The sequence below is a fragment of the Typopeltis vanoorti genome, chromosome 10, assembly GCF_054136105.1.
Source record: "Typopeltis vanoorti isolate ZY-2024b chromosome 10, IOZ_Tvanoo_1.0, whole genome shotgun sequence".
NCBI classification, from domain to species: Eukaryota; Metazoa; Arthropoda; class Arachnida; order Uropygi; family Thelyphonidae; genus Typopeltis; species Typopeltis vanoorti.
This window is the reverse complement of record NC_143558.1, coordinates 124,326,558-124,347,183: the sequence shown is the minus strand read 5'-3', so window position 1 is coordinate 124,347,183 and position 20,626 is coordinate 124,326,558. Positions and strand designations below refer to the sequence as shown.

Sequence of the window (20,626 nt, the reverse complement as noted above, 5' to 3'; positions counted from 1 at the left end):
CCCTAGACCTACCTGGTGTATACCAGGTCCCTTGCAGCTGTAAACTGTCTTACTTTGGCCAAACAGGCAGGATAGCGAATATCAGAATTTCAAAACACAAGGACTACATTCGTTTTCACAAGTACAGCCATTCTGGTCTTGCAGACCATGCTCTGGATACATGCCACAGAATATGGTGGAAGAAAGCTACAGTATACCGTAGCAAATACAAATTAGAAAGACTATTTATAGAATCAGCCTCAGCCCTAAGAAACTCTCCAAACCTCAACAAATTTGGTTGTATGAGACTGTCCCAGATTTGGGAGGCTTACATCAGCAGACCTTCAGCCCAACAGCCAAAAACACCTACTTATCCCGCTAGAGGGCACCATCAGGACTTTTAGGAAAACAATAACTTCATCACTTCATTCTCAGTTATTGTGTTGTAGTGTCTACGTGCACGTGCCTTTTTTTTTTTTATAAGTTCCTTTTGAAGATGGCAACGTGGTGTTGCCGAAATATCGGAAATATTTATTAAAGTGTAATTTAATTTATATTCTTATCTACATTGTCAATTCCTTAAGTGATTTAGTAGTACATAATTTGGAGATGTTATTTCTTTGTCGCCCTGAATATAGCTGAACTGAAAACTGGAATGGTTCGACATTTTCTTTTAAAAGTTTAAAATAACGAATCTGAGTAAAATTCATCCCATAATAATTGCTGTATTGAAGTCGCATATTACTACTAACAACAATAATAATAATGAAGCTTGCATAGTTCAGTCGGTATAAACGAAGCCGTTTAGTTAGAAAGACCTGGGTAGTTGGAATCCCATTTACAACATGCATAATTTTTATCAATCCTGTTCAGTTAAAGGTAGGTTAGCAGGCATAATACGGAGATGGCTGGGCTTTTCCTCCCGGAAACAGGCAAATCAGTCCCGTGAACAGACAAGAAAGACAATAAGAACCCATATTTTTCTATAATTTTTCCCTATTAAAGTAGCATTGCTTTCTCACTCTGCACGGTTCAGTTTTTGTTCTAAATGGATCAAATTTTCTCATAACATTTTTGAAAATTTAAAATTTTTGATGAACTTTTTTTTCGATGAATTGCATTTTCGACAAATTGTCGTTCGATGAACTCTCCAGATACTGATAAGAGAGATATGGCTAATTAACCAGCATTTGTAAGATCTGATATCTAAGTTTATCAGACTGAGAATCCCCTTTATACGATCTACTTTGGCTTTTCCTTACCTCACTTTGTTTCATTCATTTGCTACCTCTATTGGTCTCCTAACTCTTAACTTCACCAATCTATTTGACTATCTCAGAAAGTCGATCACATACAGTGTAATTACCTCAATGGTTATATAATTTTCCTAGGTGATTTTAACATCCACAATATGAACATATTTTATTTTCTACAGTTCATCCTTCTCAGCCTCACATCATGTGGCATTATAATAGTGCTAAATCAGACTATTGAAAATGTGTTTCATTTCCATGGTCTGATTACTGTTCCCCTTCTGATTATAGTTCCCTCTCTGATTCTAATAACAGAAATTATTCTTACTGGGATAAATGCATTTATCTTCCACTCCTTGCAAAAAATCTTAACTCTTATCCAAACCAAAAATTCAGCATATATCCATTGGCTCAAATCAAAAACGCTAGCCTTTTGCTAAGTTTATAACAACTGCAGAAAAATGACCAGCAGATCTAAAGTTAACTTTGTAAGAGCTAAATGCACTAAGCTTTTCTCCTGTTCAAATGACAGTGAACCTTCTGGTCACCCACCAGGGCTGTGGGATGCAACTTCAGTCCTTCCATAACCTTTCACATCCTGGTGATACAATGGTAACATCTCCTAATAAGGCATAGTATCAACAGTTTGCCTCCTCTGAAATTTCACCAGAAGGATATCAGAAAAATACTCGGTAGCCTTTGATAGCTTAAGTCTCCTGGCCATGATGGTATTCTTTATTCTTCCATTTGTGCTCCAGAACCTTACACCTGTAGTGTACTGTCTCTTCAAGCTATCATACTCCTCTGGCATCTATCTCACAACTTGGAAGCAAGCTTTTATCCTACTGATTCCCAAAACAGCAGACAAAATTCAACCATCAAACTATCATACTATTGTTATAATTTCACTACTATCAGAAATAATAGAAAAGATCTCCAACAATCACCTGCTTCACTGCTTAGAGACTCACCAATATGAATTTCATCATTCTCATTCTTCATCAGATCTCCACATCAACCGCACCTGCCTTTGGACATAAGCTATGGAAAAGTTTGGAGAAACTCAAGTGGTCATCTTCATATTTCCAAGGCATTTCATATAAAGCCTGACATTGTGGCCTTCTCACCAAGGTACCATCTTAGAGTGGTCTTTCTTTGTAAATGGATTTCCAGCTTCATTGCAAGTCATGGTGGGTGGTTTCCTTCCATCAGATTTTTCAGTCAGTGCTGATATATCTCAGGATTCTTTGCATTCATGTATACTTTCCTCCTATACATAAACAATCTCCTCTTTCTGACATCCAATCCTGTTCATAGCTTTACTGATAACAGTCCTCTCCACTGTTCTTTTTCATTTTCAAAACTTTGTAGTGCAGAAGTAATTCACACTTCCAGATCTTTGATGAATGCCTTAGTGATCTTATTGCCATTCTCAAGTGGGGTATGGACAACGTGTGAATTTTAATGAATGCCAAAATTTATTCTTATCTCAATTCTAGGAAGAAAGACCAAGCCTCAGTTTTGCTCACTTTTGATGGTACTTTTCTCACGAATCAAGATGAGTTTTCTCTTCTTGGGTTGACGTTCACATCTAGCTTGTCCTGGAGAACATCAAGTCCATAGCCATTTCTGCCTCCAGCAAACATGGTATTCCAAAGAATACTATTCATGTTCTAAACAATACCTCTATCCTGATCAACTATAAATTAAATATACCAAGAAATTATATACTTGGGTTAATCCTTTATCCAAGTGTAAGCAAACAGGTTTGCACCTGAACTATTTTCAGAACTGGGGCAACTCATATATAGAAGCTTATGACTTCACATCACTTGCCTTAGTATCCCATAATGCAAAGCACATATCCTTACAGGTCTGTATAATGGTATGCATTATGGGAAGGGTCACTACCCAGACCAGTTTCAATCTTTATTGAGATCTCATCAGTGGGAGCCAGACCCAAGGTGATTCCAAGGTTGAAGTAATGAAGAAGTCATATTTTCATATATGAGTTGCTAAAAGGTGTCACACCTTATTATTAAAATACTCTGAATTAGAGATAGAAAGCAAACAAGGCTCCCACTGATGAGACCTCAATAAAGGTCAAAACCAGTCCGGGTAGTGACCCTTCCCATAATGCATAGCATTATACATACCCACAAGAATGAATGCCTTAGTGATCTTATTGCCATTCTCAAGTGGGGTATGGACAACATGTGAATTTTAATGATGCCAAAATGTATTCTTATCTCAATTCTAGGAAGAAAGACCAAGCCTCAGTTTTGCTCACTTTTGATAGTACTTTTCTCACAAATCAAGTACTTAGTATCCCACAATGCAAAATGCTTTGCATTATGGGATACTAAGGCAAGTGAGGTGAAGTCATAAGCTTCTATATATGAGTTTCCCCAGTCCTGAAAATAGTTCAGGCACAAACTTGTTTGCTTACACTTGGATAAAGGATTAAACCAAGTATATAATTTCTTAGTATCTTTAATTTATAGTATAACCAAGTGGAAAAATTTTCAACTCCAGACACTTTGTTCCTGCATTTGGGGTGTTGCACCAAGGATGTCTCTCAGAATACTTGATTGAATTCAGAAGAGAGCAGTTTTCTTAAATGATGATCCTAATTAATTGATAGGTGTTTCCATAAACACTGCTCTACTCTTTTTTCACTTTCTTCTAATTACATGTGAATGAAAGCAGGTGCTGGTTCACATCCATATACAGTTTATCTCCCAACTCATCAAATCAGTTTCTCATTCTCTTCCTTCTTCCGGAACAGTTTTCTGTACTGTTTTCCCCAATTATTACTGCTTTCAGATATTAAAGAAAAACATCAGTTCCTTCCTTCTTTTAACCACTTGCCAGCGTCTACTCAAGTAAAGAATCTTAAAGTAAATGTCAGTCGACTTTCGGTGTCTTGCAGGCACAACTCCCATGTTAGGGTTATCTTGAATGGGTAGAAATGCAGAATCTTCTGTAGAATTTTCCAGATCATTGTGTAAGGTACATCCATGTGTCTTAATACAGCATGTGCACTGCGGGGACCAATGCTATTATTCGTGGCCTGCTCCATAACGGCAGTAGCAACTTCATGCACTTGTTGTGAACTGATTGGCTGCAACCTCTGAAGGTCTAACTCCCAGTGATTTCATTTCTTCAAAACGACTAATCATTCGTCGTGGGGCACATGGATGAACCTCGTCGACTTGCAGAGTGCAGCAACAGCATTGCAACTGTTTAAGTAGCACAGCTTCACAAGTAAAGCAGAATGAAGGGAAAAATCTCATGTCCATCTTTTTTAGACCCTTCTGGCATTTGCTGAGTTGTGTTTATAATACCCCATGGTGATGAATTTTGGAAGTTTTTTTTTTTTTTTTTTTTATCAGATATCATTTCCACATGATGCACAATGTATTTCTGCGAAGTCTCACAGCATTTGGATCAATGGATAGCACTCCACAAACAGGGATACTTTAATTTTTATCACCCTGTATAAGTCTCATTTTAGTAAATAGTAATTTTTTGGAGTAATAACCTCTTTAGACTGTAAAGTTGAGTGTGTGTTTGTGAAATTTAATATGCGATATCATATAGAAAACATTTTTCATGGCACCAATGCATACAAGGAAAATGGCAGTCAAGGCTACTGAGGTTAGCATAAGGGATTTTGTACAATGTAGTGTATGTTCTATGTATTCATTGCCAGGATTGACTGGGTTATAGTATGAAAGCAAGTGTCTCATATAAATGTTTCATGTGCGAGTGCAGGAAATCATGTGGAAAGTGGAAGAATGAAGTGACTAATATTAACAATGTAATGAAAGTGAAATGTAGTGAAAATGTTCTGGAGAATGTGAAAGTAGTGATAGTACATAAAATGTGGATGATATGACAATAAGGAGTGAAATAGCATGTTTGTGCTGCATCCTTCACAGGACAAAATGGGAGCTAGAGAAATGATTGTCATGTGGTATACAGTATGCGAGAGAATGGAAAAAAAAGTGAATGGACAAGGTATAAAAGTGTGAGGACATAGCTATAATACATTGTGGAGTCAGTTTTCTCTCTTTTTTTTTCAAATCTGTATTTAAGCAGCATGCTACAAAAAGTACCATTCTGTAAATAAAGTAAAATAATCTATGTAGTTAGCCAGGTTAACTTTTTTTTTTCGTTGGCAAACTATTTCAACTGCTTTATCAAAACTACCTGAAAAGCATGAACTAGTACCATGTTGTGCTTCAGAGAGTGGCTGATAACATAAAATTTTCTATAACACTTTTCCTTCAAAAAAAAAAGGATGTGAAGTGGCTGCACTTTGTCATTCATCATCAAGATGCAGTTTTCTGAAAAATCCCATATAATTATGCATTCATGTGAGTGATTTTTTTTGTTTGTTTGTTTTACAAACTTAAAATTGTCTGAATTCATGGGTAGACAATTAAAATGTGACAAAAAAAATTTTGGTTTTCTTCATTTTCAAAAAGTGGTTTAGACTGAAATGAGAAATAAAAGAATGGGACCGATTTTGTATTATATAGCCATCTATTAAGAATATCCCATAAAAATTTCAAATTTTTATTTGGTTCCCCACATAGCTTTTTTTTAATATAGCAGTTTAACTTTTTTTTTTTTTTTTTTTTATTGCAACAGCTTTTTTTTCCCCCATAGAAGAAAGGCTTCAATCATGGTTATTTGAGGCATATTTCACTACATGTATAAATGAAACACAAAAATCAGACTTGTGCATTCAACTTGAGACCTGTAGAATAGAGTGCAAAATGGCAAATTGAAACTCCTAAAGCAGGTGGCTGCTTTAGGAGTTTCAAGAAATCAGTCAGTAAAAAAATCAGTCAATCAGATTAATTTTAAAGTCCATCAAAATTTAAAATTTCTGTGCATCTGCCAAAGAAAAATGGCTGCCATAATTAATAGGATACCAGGGGGAGAAGGAAAAAAAAATCCATCTAAAGGATAGGGTGACCAAATAACTCACTTTCATCAAAATCCAAAATTATGCATCATAAATTTAATTCTTAATTTGATAATTTCACATGAAAATGGTCCAGTAGAAAATTGTATTGGAATATCAAAGGCAGAACCAAGCACCTGGAAAGATCAACTTGTAGGAGATCAAATGGTATGGAACTGGCTGTAGTTAAAATTTTAAACCTTTAATATAGCAAACATATTTAGCAGAAATTATCAACTGTTGCTAAAAACTTGATCATGAGTTCATCTGTCTTGTCCAACGCTGGCCAATCTTTTGTTCTGTTATGCTAATTACAAGTGTCTTTAGCCCTCTCCACCACCTTTCGGCTATACTGATTTGCTTGTAACATTGAATGAACATTCTATGATTTCATCCTTAAAGATGACTATGCTTTTTAAAACAAGTTCTCTTGGAAATGCAAGAACCCCCCCCCCTCTCTCTCTCTCTGGCTTTTCTAATTACAGAAAGTGTGTTATGGAAGAGGAATTCCATGATGATATTTGAGTGTGCAAATTCACTTATTTCCTATCAGAGAAATTCCAGTGCTAGTTGCTGTTTATTTACCTTTTCCTAATAGAAAAAACTAACTATACATAGTCATAAGTAAATTTCATTTGCTTTCTGTGAGAATGGAAGAAAAGCATGTTAAGTGAGAATTACAGGATGGAATATCAAATTCATCATTTATATTGAATAATTTTATCTGTTATCCTCTTTTCAAGGATTAGGCCTACAGTGAGTGGCTGTTCCAGCTTTAGAAATCATTGTTGAATCTCTTTAGAGGATGTCCTGGTTTTCTTTTTCCTAATGATTTGTAATTTAATACTTGTTTTGGTAATCTTCGTTTTCATTCTTTCAACGTATTCCATCCATTTGTTTTTGTATTTTTTTCTCATAAACTTGAACTGTTATTTAATCTTTGTCTTTTTGTCCAGATTTCACTTCCATACAATAAGACGGATAGGGCTAATGTATTGTTTGTTTGTTTTTGAACTAGGTTATAATAAAATTAGTTTAATCCTTTATCCAAGTGTGAGCAAACAAAGTTTGCACCTGAAGTATCTTCAGGACTAGGGTAAGGTGATACAACTACCCAGGGCAACTCGTTGCAAAGGTGGAGAAAGCTACCAACACTCCTATCTCAGTATCTCCTATAATGCAAAACACATCTCCATGCGGATATGTCTAATATTATGCATTAAGGGAAGGGCCACTACCCAGACTAGTTTCGACCTTTATTGAGGTCTCTTCAGTGGGAGCCAGGGCCTGGCTCCCACTGAAGAGACCTCAATAAAGGTCGAAACTAGTCTGGGTAGTGGCCCTTCCCTTAATGCATAATATTAGACATATCCGCATGGAGATGTGTTTTGCATTATAGGAGATACTGAGATAGGAGTGTTGGTAGCTTTCTCCACCTTTGCAACGAGTTGCCCTGGGTAGTTGTATCACCTTACCCTAGTCCTGAAGATACTTCAGGCGCAAACTTTGTTTGCTCACACTTGGATAAAGGATTAAACTAATTTTATTATACTCTAACCAAGTGAAAAATAAACTTTGAACTAGGTTAGGTTTAAATATAGTTAATTACACCTGTTATTTTAAAATATTTTGCAATTTTTAGGTTTATATCTTTTTTCATTTTCATATGTAATCATACATCCAGAAATGTCATCTGTCTATTTACTAAATACACATTGATCATAATTGAATTTCAAAAACCTTTACATACATACAACTCTTTAATTTCTTGTAAGCATACATTTTTACTATAGTATTTTTATTATATAATAATAATAATACATGAAATTGAATTTCAGGATGTACTACAGTGTGATTTTCTTCAGTTGGAAATAGAAGAATCCAAGAAAAATGGCAACTTAAATCTGTCAAGCCCACTAACTTGTTTGCCATCTAATTTCTTTCATGTTGTTGTATTTTCGTTAGTATTAGACTATTTACCAGCACCTGAGCAGAGGTGGGATTTCTGTTCTAAAGCATGGTCTCTTTTGCAGTATAATGGATTGCTGCTGATAATTACCCCAGACTCAAAGAGTCAAAATCATAACGCATCGATGATGCAGAAATGGAGACTTATTCTAGAATTTCTAGGCTTTCAGAGAATTTCATATACTAAGCAAACTCATATTCACTGTATGGCCTTTCGCAAAGTATTTGCCTCTAACTTTTCAAATATATCAAAAATACCCCATGTTTTTCATATTCCCCAAGATTTTAAGGAGTATTCTGAACAGCTTCCTCAAAAAAATCCTGAAAGGACAGAAAGAGATAACAAGATGGTTAGTATACAATTCAGTGAACTTCCTTTTAGTTGTGAATAAAATTCTCTTAGCTGGTTATCAACTCTTTGCATATACATAATGATTCACGTATAAAAACTTCAGTTGTACTTTGCACTAAATATCCAATAATTAAACAGGTCCCTGTGTTAGATATATTAATGGAATGTTTAATGGCTTAACACACCATAGTTGGTATTGGAAAAAAAAAATACTTCAAGGTAAGAATCTTCAAATATTGAATTAAAACTGGTGTCATTAGGTTAAACAATGAACATTAATAGTTCTATAACAAAGCAAATATTCTTCCCATAAAAGGAAAATTCAAATTTAACTTCTTCTAGTTCTTAATATATTAGTTGGCTTTTATAAACATGGCTAAGAACATGTATATTAAACTTCATACTATTAATAAGTAAATAAATACAGTAATATCTCTTTATTCCTCAAAGGAACAAAGCAAAGTTCCTGTGGCCCTTCCCACAACAGGGAAACTGATCTTAAAAACACATGCAATTTACAGACATAATACACATCTCATAGCCTTAGTTGCTTAAGCCATAAATCCAAAAACAATCAACCTGTTTTAACTTTTGGAAATAGTAGCAACTAGTTTCCACCCATAGCCAACACTGATGATTTTGAAGGCAAAAAGGTCTAGGATAGAGCAACATTGCTACTATCTTGTGAATTTTATGTTCTATTTTTCTCAGTTGCAGGATTAAAAACCAAGTTTCTAGAGGGAAGACCCTATTTGCCTGTACCAAAAATTGATTGAAGTCACTCTTTACAGCAAACAAGTAGTTTTTTTTTTTTTTTCCCCCTCCACATTACTCTGAAAATTTATTAGGGCTATATATATATATATATATATAATCTTGAATGTGACTCATCGATTTCCTTATATAAACCCTCAAAGGGATGTTCAGGCTACTATTACAGCACTACATGGTTAAATTTGCATTATTATTAATCTCCTATCAACAATTTTCCTCCAAACTAGTCTATTACTTGGTAGCACAATACTGTCATATCTTACATTTCATTCTTCTAAGGCAATGTTTCTCAAACTTCATATAACTGCATACCCCTTCTTAAATGTTCATTATTACCAAGTATCCCCTAATTAATTAAAAATGAATAAATTAATTTAAAATATTAATTAAAAATCTATTTTATTTGAATTTATATGTTCATGTAAACAAAAAATATGATTTATTTTTAATAGAACAAAATTTGGAATAGGTTCCTCTTCATTTCCCATCCATAAAAAAATCCACATTTCAAATAATTCATACCATACGAAGAGTTTTCATCCTCTTCCTAGTTAGTTCTCTAGAGATGTCAGACGACACACTCTTATCAATTTCATTTGATCCAGATGCAATATCAATGTTTTCTTGTTGCTTACAGCTACTTGTATTTGCTATATCGCTCTCTTTTGGGGGTTTTATAAATCCAATCTTTAACCAATGATCCATACGTAAGAATTTGAAAGCTAAAAAAATACCGTATTTACTCGAATATAACTCGAACCCTTTTTCCCTAAATTAAAGCTAAAAAATCGTGTTGTGGGATATGTGCGGAGGTTTTCAGAAAAAAAACTGAAAATGGTGCGACTTATCAAGAAGCTCCTACTCGCTATCACTACTTTTGGCATCGAGAACAGTTTCTTTGTGTGCATCATCAGAGTCATCTTCTTTCCCATTATTTCAAGCAAAAATTACCGGTAATTTACAAGACTTGAGATACGTAGAGCAGAGAAGAACTGCATATGATTGGTGCAGTATTAACAAAAGATTGCGTGAACCAAAGACAAATTAGCATTTCAACAGTTGAGTTGAAATGCTAATTCCCTTCACCCGAATTCCATAATATCTGAAACACATTCACTATATATTTCTTAGTTTTAACACGTTAACGACGGTGGTGGTGTCAAGCAAAACCATATGTTCCACCAGCAATATATGGTTTTGCTTAGTCTATACAGCAGTTTCTGTTGGAGGTGGAGTGATTCATTAGTTAGTGCCATTTTTATCCTGGTTGTCTCTAATTGCACTGTTTGTTGAAAAATATGACTCCTTTAATTATGCATAGCCGAAAATTGCTGCATACCACACTTTGAGAAACACTGTTCTAAGGCACTGGATGACTGAATCAATCCACATGGACCTTAATCTTCCTCTGGGCCTTTCCTGCCATTTCAAACACTTATTTTGCTCTCCCATTCTATTTAAGTGACCATGCTACCTTACATTAGCCCTGCCCACACATTCTTAAATGCAAACAATATAGATTCTTCCCTAATGTCTTCATTTAATGCCATCTGTTCAGGCCCCTAATTTTTCTAAGAACTCTCTGATCCATTTCAGAGAGTTTGTGCCAAATTTGTGAGAGCTGTTATTCAATTTAGTTAGAGAATCCCAGAGACTTGCTAGATGTGCGAGTCTCCAGGATTCTCTAACTAAATTGAATTGTGTTTGGGAGAGCTTATCAGCATAATTCTAATATCAGGTTTAGTGCATCCTTGTCTTACAAGTGATTTTGCATCAAACTATCTTCCTGTATTGCTCTGTATGACGTCCCATTTACTGCACATAACTGTCATGCTTTGAAAAGCTTTACCCTGGGCACTTTTGGATCATTTCAGATCTACAAAACGTAAGTACAGATCCTTGTCATATTCTGATGATTTCTCAACTATTTGTCATAAAGTGAAAATGTTATTCTGCCAAACTTCTAATTTGGTCTGAATCCAGCTTGCTCTACTCCCAGTTTTCCTTCCACAATTTTTCTCAGCTTCTTTTCAACATAAATCTTCCCTGGAACACTTAGTAGAGAAATTCCTCTGTAATTCTCACATTTAGCTTTATACCTTGTTATAGATGGGAACTATTAAAGCTCTGCCCACGCCCTCTAAATTATGCAGTGTAGTCAGTGCAAAACTTTTATACCTCCATATTTGAGCATTTCTAGTCAAATATCATGGATTCCAGCTGCCTCTCCACATTTCAAGTACCGATGTTGACTCCTATTTGCATTTCTCTTGAAAATTTTTTACTAGTTTTGTTTCATTTATCATTTTCAAAGTAATTCAAAGTTACTCCAGACATCTAGGATATTGTTATCTTCAGTTTTCATGTTACCTTTATTGTTTTTGATTCCAGAACATTTTACCACCTTCTGTATTCTTACCAGTCTCCCCATGACTTTTGTTTAGCTACTTTCATACATAACTTAGCTCTCTTAGATTTTTCTCTGGAATCCTTTAATGCATCCGTTGACTTATTTGACAAGAACTTTCAGTATACTTTTTTTTCCAGGACTGCCTCTAACTTATGTCAAACATGGCATTCTTATTTTTTTACTCTTGCAGACAACATCACCACTCTTATCTGAATCAGTTAATGTTTTCTTTTGAGTTTGTCAATGACACTCCAAGGTTTAGTTCTTGTTTTCAAATTTTTTCATTCTTTCTTCAATAATATTTGTATAGTTGAGTCCACAGTTTACCTTTAAAAGCTGCTCAATTTTTTTTTTTTTAAGTTTCTTACATACTGCTCTTTTTAATGTGCTATTCAGTTTTTCCAACTTAAATCTAAATGACAGTCACTTTCAAATCCTCTGTACACTCTTGTATCCTGAACCAGCATGAAGATATCACTCCCAATAATGACTTAGTCAATGACGCTTTTCTTATTTCTTCTCTCCATGTGAACTTGTGCACCTCTTGGAACATGGTGTTAGTAATGAGTAGTCCATATGCTATGCAGAAATCCAGCAGATACTTACCATTATTATTAGCCTTGCCCTTTTTTGTCCATAGCATCCCAAAACACTTCTGTATGCCTGGTGGGATACATTTCCAGCTCTGCTGTTTAGATCTCCAACAAGTACCACATTTTCAATTTTCTTTGTGTCAGCTGCTTGCTCCTCTAGTGACTTGAAAAATTCTTCTACTTCTTCCTTAGATCTTTCTGTGGGACTGTAGGCACAAATAAATTTCATTGCCCATTTTCCTCTTTCTAAGTTTGCCCATGTAACTACTTGAAACTGCCTTCCAATCAAGAAGTTTATTGTCATGTTTAGTGTTTAATGCTATTGCTACTCTTTCCTTTCTTTGATCATTATTACCTGCATATAACATCCTATATTTATTTGGTAAGAACTCACCTGTTTTTGTTTTATTTGTTTCAGTAATGACATTTGTGCCCATGCAGTACTTCTCCAATTCTTTTGCAAGCTCGATTTCCTTTCCATCAGTAGTTCTTATGACATTGGGTTCATTCTTCTTCTTAGATGTTGAGCTCAAATCTGTTCCAATAGCTGACTTTTCATAGGAGGCCTTCTTTAACCAGGATGCCCCAGCTAGCATAAAATCTTATGTTGCACCATCATATATTGTGGTTTAAGCCAGTAGAGAGTACAATTTGGTTTGCTAAGTCTCAGCCCATCCTCTTTCATCAGTACCCAGTGGATACCTAACAGGACACACCATGTGAATGTGAGGATTGGACATAGGTTACAAGCCCCAGTCGGTTCTCCACCCTGTTCTTTGGCTTAAGTGATCCCAAGAAAACTGAAATGCAGTAAACATGTAATGCAATTGCTGCTTTTATTGTATGATGTAAAAATTTGGTCACGTGCAGGCCACATGACCAAATTTTGTATGATTTCAGGGGAAGAATTGTGCAATGTACTTTCAGCTCAGCACATTTTCCTGAGGTTAGCAACAAAAGATATATCTGCCCGTAAATAAATTCAACTCTAAGGTTGTAAGGAAACTACTATGAGAAAGAGAATATACAGTGGAATTTCTTTATATTTGCCCCAACTTAATTCATGTATCAAGATTAATTTTACAAATCTTTCAAAAATGATACACAGTGTTTGATCATTGAACTAGTCACTTGTATCACCATTTCAATACTTGACTATATTGTCAGATATATAGAAACATGATATGTAAACAGAGATCAAAAATATTACCTTTTTAATAAAATGCAAGTCCACCTTTAGCCTGTATTGTAGTACTTATCTATGTGGTAAACTTTACTATATTTAATGAGGAAATAACCTCCATTCTTCACAGATGACTATTTTGTTCTCTTGGTTTTGAAAAAAGTTTGATGAAACCAAGAGATAAGACCAGAGTTATTCTATAGGATGTTTTAGCATGGTAGCTGGATAACAAAATAAAATAGTGCATTGACAGCATGAGCATCTTCCTCATCAATGTAGTTCAGTAGAACAAAAGATTTCTGTTTTTCAATGTAAACTATAGTCTAAGATGATACTGTCATGTGAGATAACTGGATATTATCAGTGAGAAAGATTCATTAACTACACTTAAAACATTTAGTAACAAGATTCTATTACCTCAGCCATTTCTAATAACATTCCTTAACAGTTCACAAGTAGGTTATTTCCATCTAATGTTGCCAACTGAATGTGGTTATATAATAAGGACAGTATAATTCAAATAGCACTGCACAGTTCACTTTGTGGGTGTATGAAGAAACTTCTGCACCAGTCTTGGAAATATTGCAATTTAGCAAGAAATATTTTACTGAATTCTAATCTTATTTGTTCATATTACAAAATGTCCTGATATATGCCTATAATGGTTACTGATTATTAGTAAAACTAAGTAATTTCTCTTAATGTATTTATGTTGTGGCTTGTAATATAAAGGAGTGTGGAGTATTGAAATTACTATTTACAAAAGCACTAATTATAAATAATGTTAAAATGCATCTAATTTTCCCTGAAATATTTGCTAATGTGATGTTTTATCATAAGTATTTGGAAATAGAAATCCACACAGCTACTTTAACTGTGAGTAAAAGGATGTTTTAAAGGACCTGTACTAGACAATATATTTATGATGGTAAACACATGTTTATAAAAATAGAATTTATTATTATAACCATATATTTCATCCAATATTAATGGATATTGTCAGGGAGAAAAGATTCATTGATGGCACTCAAAACATGAAATGAAATATGAGTCACATAGAATGTGCTTACTCTAAGCTCGTCTTGGTCACAGCTGAATTATCAGGAGAATGCACTGTTAGATAAATAGCTTCTGTAATTCAAAATTGATTAACTTAATGAAAAAAAAAAAATATGAACAGGTGGTTATTTTAATTTGGCATACAATCAAAGCAGTTAAGATTTGGATAATGTTCAAAGTTTCAAAGAACAGACAATCAAATTTAAGTCCGCTACAATGAAAAATCTTAATTTGGTTCCAAAGAACAGTATCAATGGCATGACAAGCAAGATTAGATTTCTGTTGTCCCCTTTGTTATATTTCCTACATATCCTGACTTTGTCAGTTTGCTTTCATAAAGGTTTCAACTTTTACCTTTTGTAATAGTGAGCTTAAAATAGTATTGGTTCTATGGGACTTAAGCAAGGACTTTTCTGTAGTTATTACATTGCATTTTGTTATAGTCTACATATATTGTAATCATTGCCACCCATTTTCTGTCCACTGCTGGATGTAAGCCTCCCATTCGTTCCTAAGTTCTCTACGGCATTTCAGCCATCTCATCTTCCTGTAGTTGTCGTTCCATCTCTAGAATGCCATTCAGATATGATATGAACTTTATTCATTTTTGAGTGTTACTTCTCATTGTATGATCTGCCTATTGCCATTTGGATCTTTTAATGGTGGTTATAATCTCTCTCTCTCACCCATGCACTGTTCTTTCTAGTTTGATTAGTAATGCCAAACAATAATCTTTCCATTTTCCTCTAGATAGTATGTAAACAACTTCATTCTGGAAAGAATGAAGTTATTTCTCTAGAAATAATTATGATTTAACAGCAATACAAGGTTGGTTACCTCACCCACTTCTTTTTATTTATTAAGTGCTTACATCATAATTTAATGTATATTCAGTTCAAAAAACATGCAGTAATCCAGCAGTTAACAGGTGGGGTGAATAATGAATTTTGAAAGGATTTCTGTTATCTCTTATTCTTGTATTTTATGCATTCAGGTCATGTGCTAGTTATTGAACAGAAGTTAATATATAGTACAAAAACAAATTGTAATTAATGTTATGAATTCATCATTAGTAAATATAAGATAGAAAATCCTAATCGATTTCCATTTGTAATATTACATGTATATTTTAAGTGTTAATTTTGAATGAATGTTGACAAAAAATAAATATAAAATAAATTAAGTTGATCTTGACTGTATGTTTCCATTAGCTTAGGAAAATCTCAGCAGAGTACCCTGTGTATTATATTAAAATTTTTCTTAGTATTGTAAGTGGTTTCTAGTATTTCATATTAGTATGTCACAAGTAGGATATTTTAAGGTACCACGAAGATCGCTTAATTTCCTAATTTAGTATATCCTGTTTTTTTTTTCCATGTTAACATTCCTAAGTAACCAAAGTCTGGTATTTGATTCTATGCATCTTTCTTTTTTAATAGTTTGTTGAATGTGCAGTATACATTTTTGAAATTTTGATTGCACATAGCATAACATTTTGTTGATTTACTAACAAAATAAGAATTTACATTTCAGATGTTATTTCATTATAACAAAAGAAGTGGAAGAGACTTTAAAAAATCAGTTATGTTGTTTTCATTCAGATAACCATAATATAAATACATACCATTTTAAGTAAGGCATATTTAGGTTTCTCAAAAATATCTGTTTGAGTCTCTTAGGTACTCACACACACAATACAGATGGCTTTTTCCCTCTTCTTGATTTTGCTGCTCTCAGTGAATATTCATACATATAATAAAGTGAATTAAAATTGAAGAATTTCGCTAGTTGAGTCTTTCGCAGTAGAAAGTGTTATAATAAGCTTCCCAAAAAAGTGCCAACCAAAATCCCATAGGCACAGTCAATTAAATTCACTATAGCCAAGTAGTGAATTTCATTGACTGTGCCATAAACTATATAGTTGGTTCCTATAAGTTAATCATTAATTTGGAATATTTGAAATTTACAAAAACTAAAAGAATTATAACTTTAAAAATTTCCTAATACTGTTCATTTTAAACCAATTTTTTTCATTAACTGAGAAAGAGAATTTGGTTATCAATTTTCTGGACCTTGTTGGTACAGGATGAGATAATACTATATGAATATGTTATATCATTACTAACTTCTTTCCAACAATTTTCCACCAGTGTTGTCAGATCTTATATAGGCAGTCTTCCCAACTTATGCAGAACATCCAGAAAGGCTAGAAAATTATAAAAATTTTACCAGCCTGCCTACATTATGTGCATGTCCCATCTGCAAGGCAGACAGACCATGTAGTCAACTTTATCATCTTATTCCATTTACAGCATTCTTGATATTTATTTTCTATGTTCTTACCTAAGTCCTCCAATGGCTTCTTTTAGCCAGTTTTACATTGTGCTTAGCTTGCTTACATTTGTCTCTGTATTCTCTAAGAGCACAAGCTGACTTATTTGCAAGGAAACTTTTGATATGCTTTCTTCTTTTCTTTCACTGCCTCTTTAACTTCTTGTGTCCACCATGGAGTTCTGATTTTCTATCCTTGCAGACAACCTCACCACATGCATCTCTGGCTGAATCAATGAGTGTTTGTGTATTTTAATCTACAGTTCACATCTGAGAGCTGCTCAACTTTATTTGTTTTAAAACTTTCTTATATGTTCTTCTTTTCAATATGAAATATTTTATCCTCCTCAAGACTAAATGGTGATCACTTCCAATTTCAAATCCTCTGTACACTCTGGTGCAGAACACCAGGGAGAAAACAATAACATAGTCAATGAGACTTTTCTTATTCCTTGCCTCCATGTGAATTTGTGCACATTTTTATGTTGGAACATTGTGTTAGTAATAACCAGTCCATGTCCTGAGCAGAAATCCAACAGGTATTTGCATTATTATTAGCTTTGCTCTTGTCTCCAAATTTTCCCAAAATATTTCTGTATGTCTGACGTTCATTTCCCACTTTGCTATTTAGATCCCCAACAAGGACCAACTTTTCCTTTTTCATTGTACCAGTTGTTTCTCTAAAGCCTCAAAAAATTCCTCCACTTCTACCTTAGTAGAACCTGTAGGACCATAGGCACAAATAAGTCTACTTGAGACTGCCTGCCATTCAAGAAGATTAGTCTCGTATTTAGTGTTGAATACTGTGGCTACTCCTCCTTTTCCTTCCCTGAATATAACATTTTGTATTTATCGCTCAGAAAAATCTCACCAGTTTTTATCTTTTTTCGGTCACCCCTGTTATGTCCATCTGGTACCTCTATTTCTTTGCCATTCAGGCTTCTTATCTTGATAGTAGTGATCTTGAACTCTGGTGATGTTGAGTTGTGGTGTATTTTCAGATTTGTTCCAGTAGCTGACTTTTTGCTGTTTTCCCTGGTTCCCTAGCAAAAACAACAGGGGGCCTTGTTTAACTGGGCAATGCCCCAGCTGGCATGAAATTTTGTCATGTTGAACCATCATTTGAAATTTTGGTTTAAGCCAATAAGAATACAATTTGGTCGGCTAAATCCCAAATTGCCAGTCCATCCTCATCCATTCAGTATCCAGGTAGATACTGAATGGATGAGGATGGACTGGCAATTTGGATAGATAGATACCTAACAGAGTGCAGCACGAGAAGGTAAGGATTGGACATCAGATCAGAAGCCCTGGTCGGTTCTCTGTATTCCTTTAAAGACCATGTTTGAGTCTCCTCTCACCCAACATGAAATGTGTAGGAAGTGGAATATGTTTGCCCATCCCATAGACCAGAAGGCAATTTCCAATTTGAAAGGTTATTTATTTACATAGGCTTTTGAGCAAGCATTGTCAGCTAAGCCAATACTGATTTAGTAGTCTGAGATTTCTGGAAGTCATGTATGAATTTGCTTTGGAAAAAAATCCATTATCAGTTTGTTCGTGACATCGGTAAAGATGCAACGTTTGACTCAAAAAAACAATAACGCTAGCTGAACAACGATTCATTCCAAGGTGTGTGGGGGGGATGAATTATGAAATGAAGAACTCATTGTAGAAGCAGCAAAAGTTGCTGAATCTGAATAGGTTAAAGCGGTCCCCGAGTTTGTCGCCCTCTCTCCACACATACCAAAAATACCACAAAAGCTTTAGAATTAGAAGAGGAACCAAGACATTCTGTGGAGAAAGATATTGGCATGATTGTAGAAGATGGATCCTAATGTTTTCAGTTCTTTAAAGTAAAATAGATAATGCCTGTTTTCAGGAGATTTATGAAGAATCATCTCTTAATAATTTCAAAAGGGAGGTTGAATGGCCACCTGGTGTACACAACATTGAGCTCATTGTTACCTCTTCACTAGATGAAGAAATGCAGATGTATGAGGACGAGGTATTAGAACTGTTACACAAATTGAATAAGAATTAAGATATTTAGTGTACCACAAGGATCAGTTCTTGGTCCACTGTTATTCAATCTGTACATTATGTACAATCTGTACTAAATGATAGTGGGAAGGATTTGACAAGCGACATACAGCTATAGGCTGGAATTGACGGAATGGGAAAATGTTCTCAGTAAATATAAAGTCATTCACTTTGGTGTGATTATGCTAGGGATCTTGGAGTGTTAGCAGATTGCAATGCTGAAACGAACATTCACATGATGTCATTTTGCCTCTTTACAAGGCCTTGATAAGACCTCACTTGGACTATTGTGTGCAGGTCTGGTCTCCTGGTTTCCATTGTGATTTTGATATATTGGAGACAGTAATCCTACTGTGTTAAAAATGATATCAAGATTGTGGAATGCTGATTGAGAATTTGTAGACTGCAGCCACTAGCAAACAGGAGAAAGAGGGGTGATATGATTGAGACAAACTTCTGAAAGGGACATAACAGGATTTCGATTTAGGGAGGGTGAGGAAAGGACAATGAGGACTGCTAAGAAGGGGGTGAGGGCTAGATTTTTCTCTCAGAGGGTGGTGCTTGATTGGATGAATTCAAGAATAAGTATGATAGCTGGTGTGTGTGTGTAGTATGTGGCCTCCCTGGAGGTCTCTCTAAATAATTTTAAAATTTTTCTATTTTATCATACTAATTTTGGATTTCAATATGATTATTGAATAACCATATTGATGATTATTCAGTTATTAATGCAATTTACCTGTGAATTCTGTGAATGAAATCTTTAAGATATTAATGCACTAACATGTGGAATGCAGAGAACCGACCAGGGCTTCTGACCTAATGTCCAATCCTCACCTTCTCGTGGTGCACCCTGTTGGCTACTTGGATACTGAACGAACAAGGATGGGCTGGCAATTTGGGATTTAGCCAACCAAATTGTATTCTTATTGGTTAAACCAAAATAAAACATGATGGTACAACATGACAAAATTTCATGCCGGCTGGGGCGTCGCCCGGTTAAACAAGGCCCCGTTGTTCTCGCCAGGGAACCAGGGTGAACAGCGAAAAGTCAGCTACTGGGACAAATCTGAAAACAAACCCCAACTCAACATCACCAGAGTTAAAGATCGGTACTATCAATGTAAGAAGCCTGAATGGCAAAGAAAAGGAGCTAGCTGAGGAATTGGATAAGTACCAGATCGATATAATAGGGGTGACTGAAACAAAAAAGACCAAAACTTGTGAGATCTTTCTGAGCAATAAATACAAAATGTTATATTCAGGCAATGACAATCAAGGAAAAGAAGGAGTAGCCATAGTATTCAACACAAAATACGAGGCTAATCTTCTTGAATGGCAGTCAGTCTGTCTCAAGTAGAGTAATGTGGGCAAATATGAGAATGGGAAACTGGACAATGAGACTTACTTGTGCCTATGGTCCAACAGAAGGTTCTACTAAGGTAGAAGTTTTTGAGGCTTTAGAAAAAGTAACTGACACAATGAAAAAGGAAAAGTTGGTCCTTGTTGGGGATCTAAATAGCAGAGTAGGAAATGATTGTGAGACATATAAAAATATTTTGGGAAAATTTGGAGAAAAGAGCAAAGCTAATAATAATGGCATATATCTGTTGGATTTCTGCTCAGGACATGGACTGGTTATTGCTAACACAAAAATGTGCACAAATTCAAAGGTACAGAGGATTTGAAATTGGAAGTGATCA

The 20,626-nt window shown here is 34.8% G+C and overlaps 1 protein-coding gene across 5 annotated transcripts in view; it reads left to right on the top strand.

The window, feature by feature from the left end:
* Positions 1 to 13,546, top strand: part of Samtor (S-adenosylmethionine sensor upstream of TORC1) — a 177,877-nt gene extending 164,331 nt beyond the window's left edge. For 4 of the 5 annotated variants that reach the window (XM_090399712.1, XM_090399713.1, XM_090399710.1 and 1 more), the window contains exon 6: positions 8,049 to 8,587. In XM_090399712.1, the coding sequence (XP_090255838.1) occupies positions 8,049 to 8,570 (522 nt within the window). In that variant the 3' untranslated portion in view covers positions 8,571 to 8,587. Of the gene's footprint in view, positions 1 to 8,048; positions 8,588 to 12,725 lie in introns of those variants that run through there. The other variant, XM_090399714.1, reaches the window with a different exon arrangement.
* Positions 13,547 to 20,626: the final 7,080 nt, after the last annotated feature.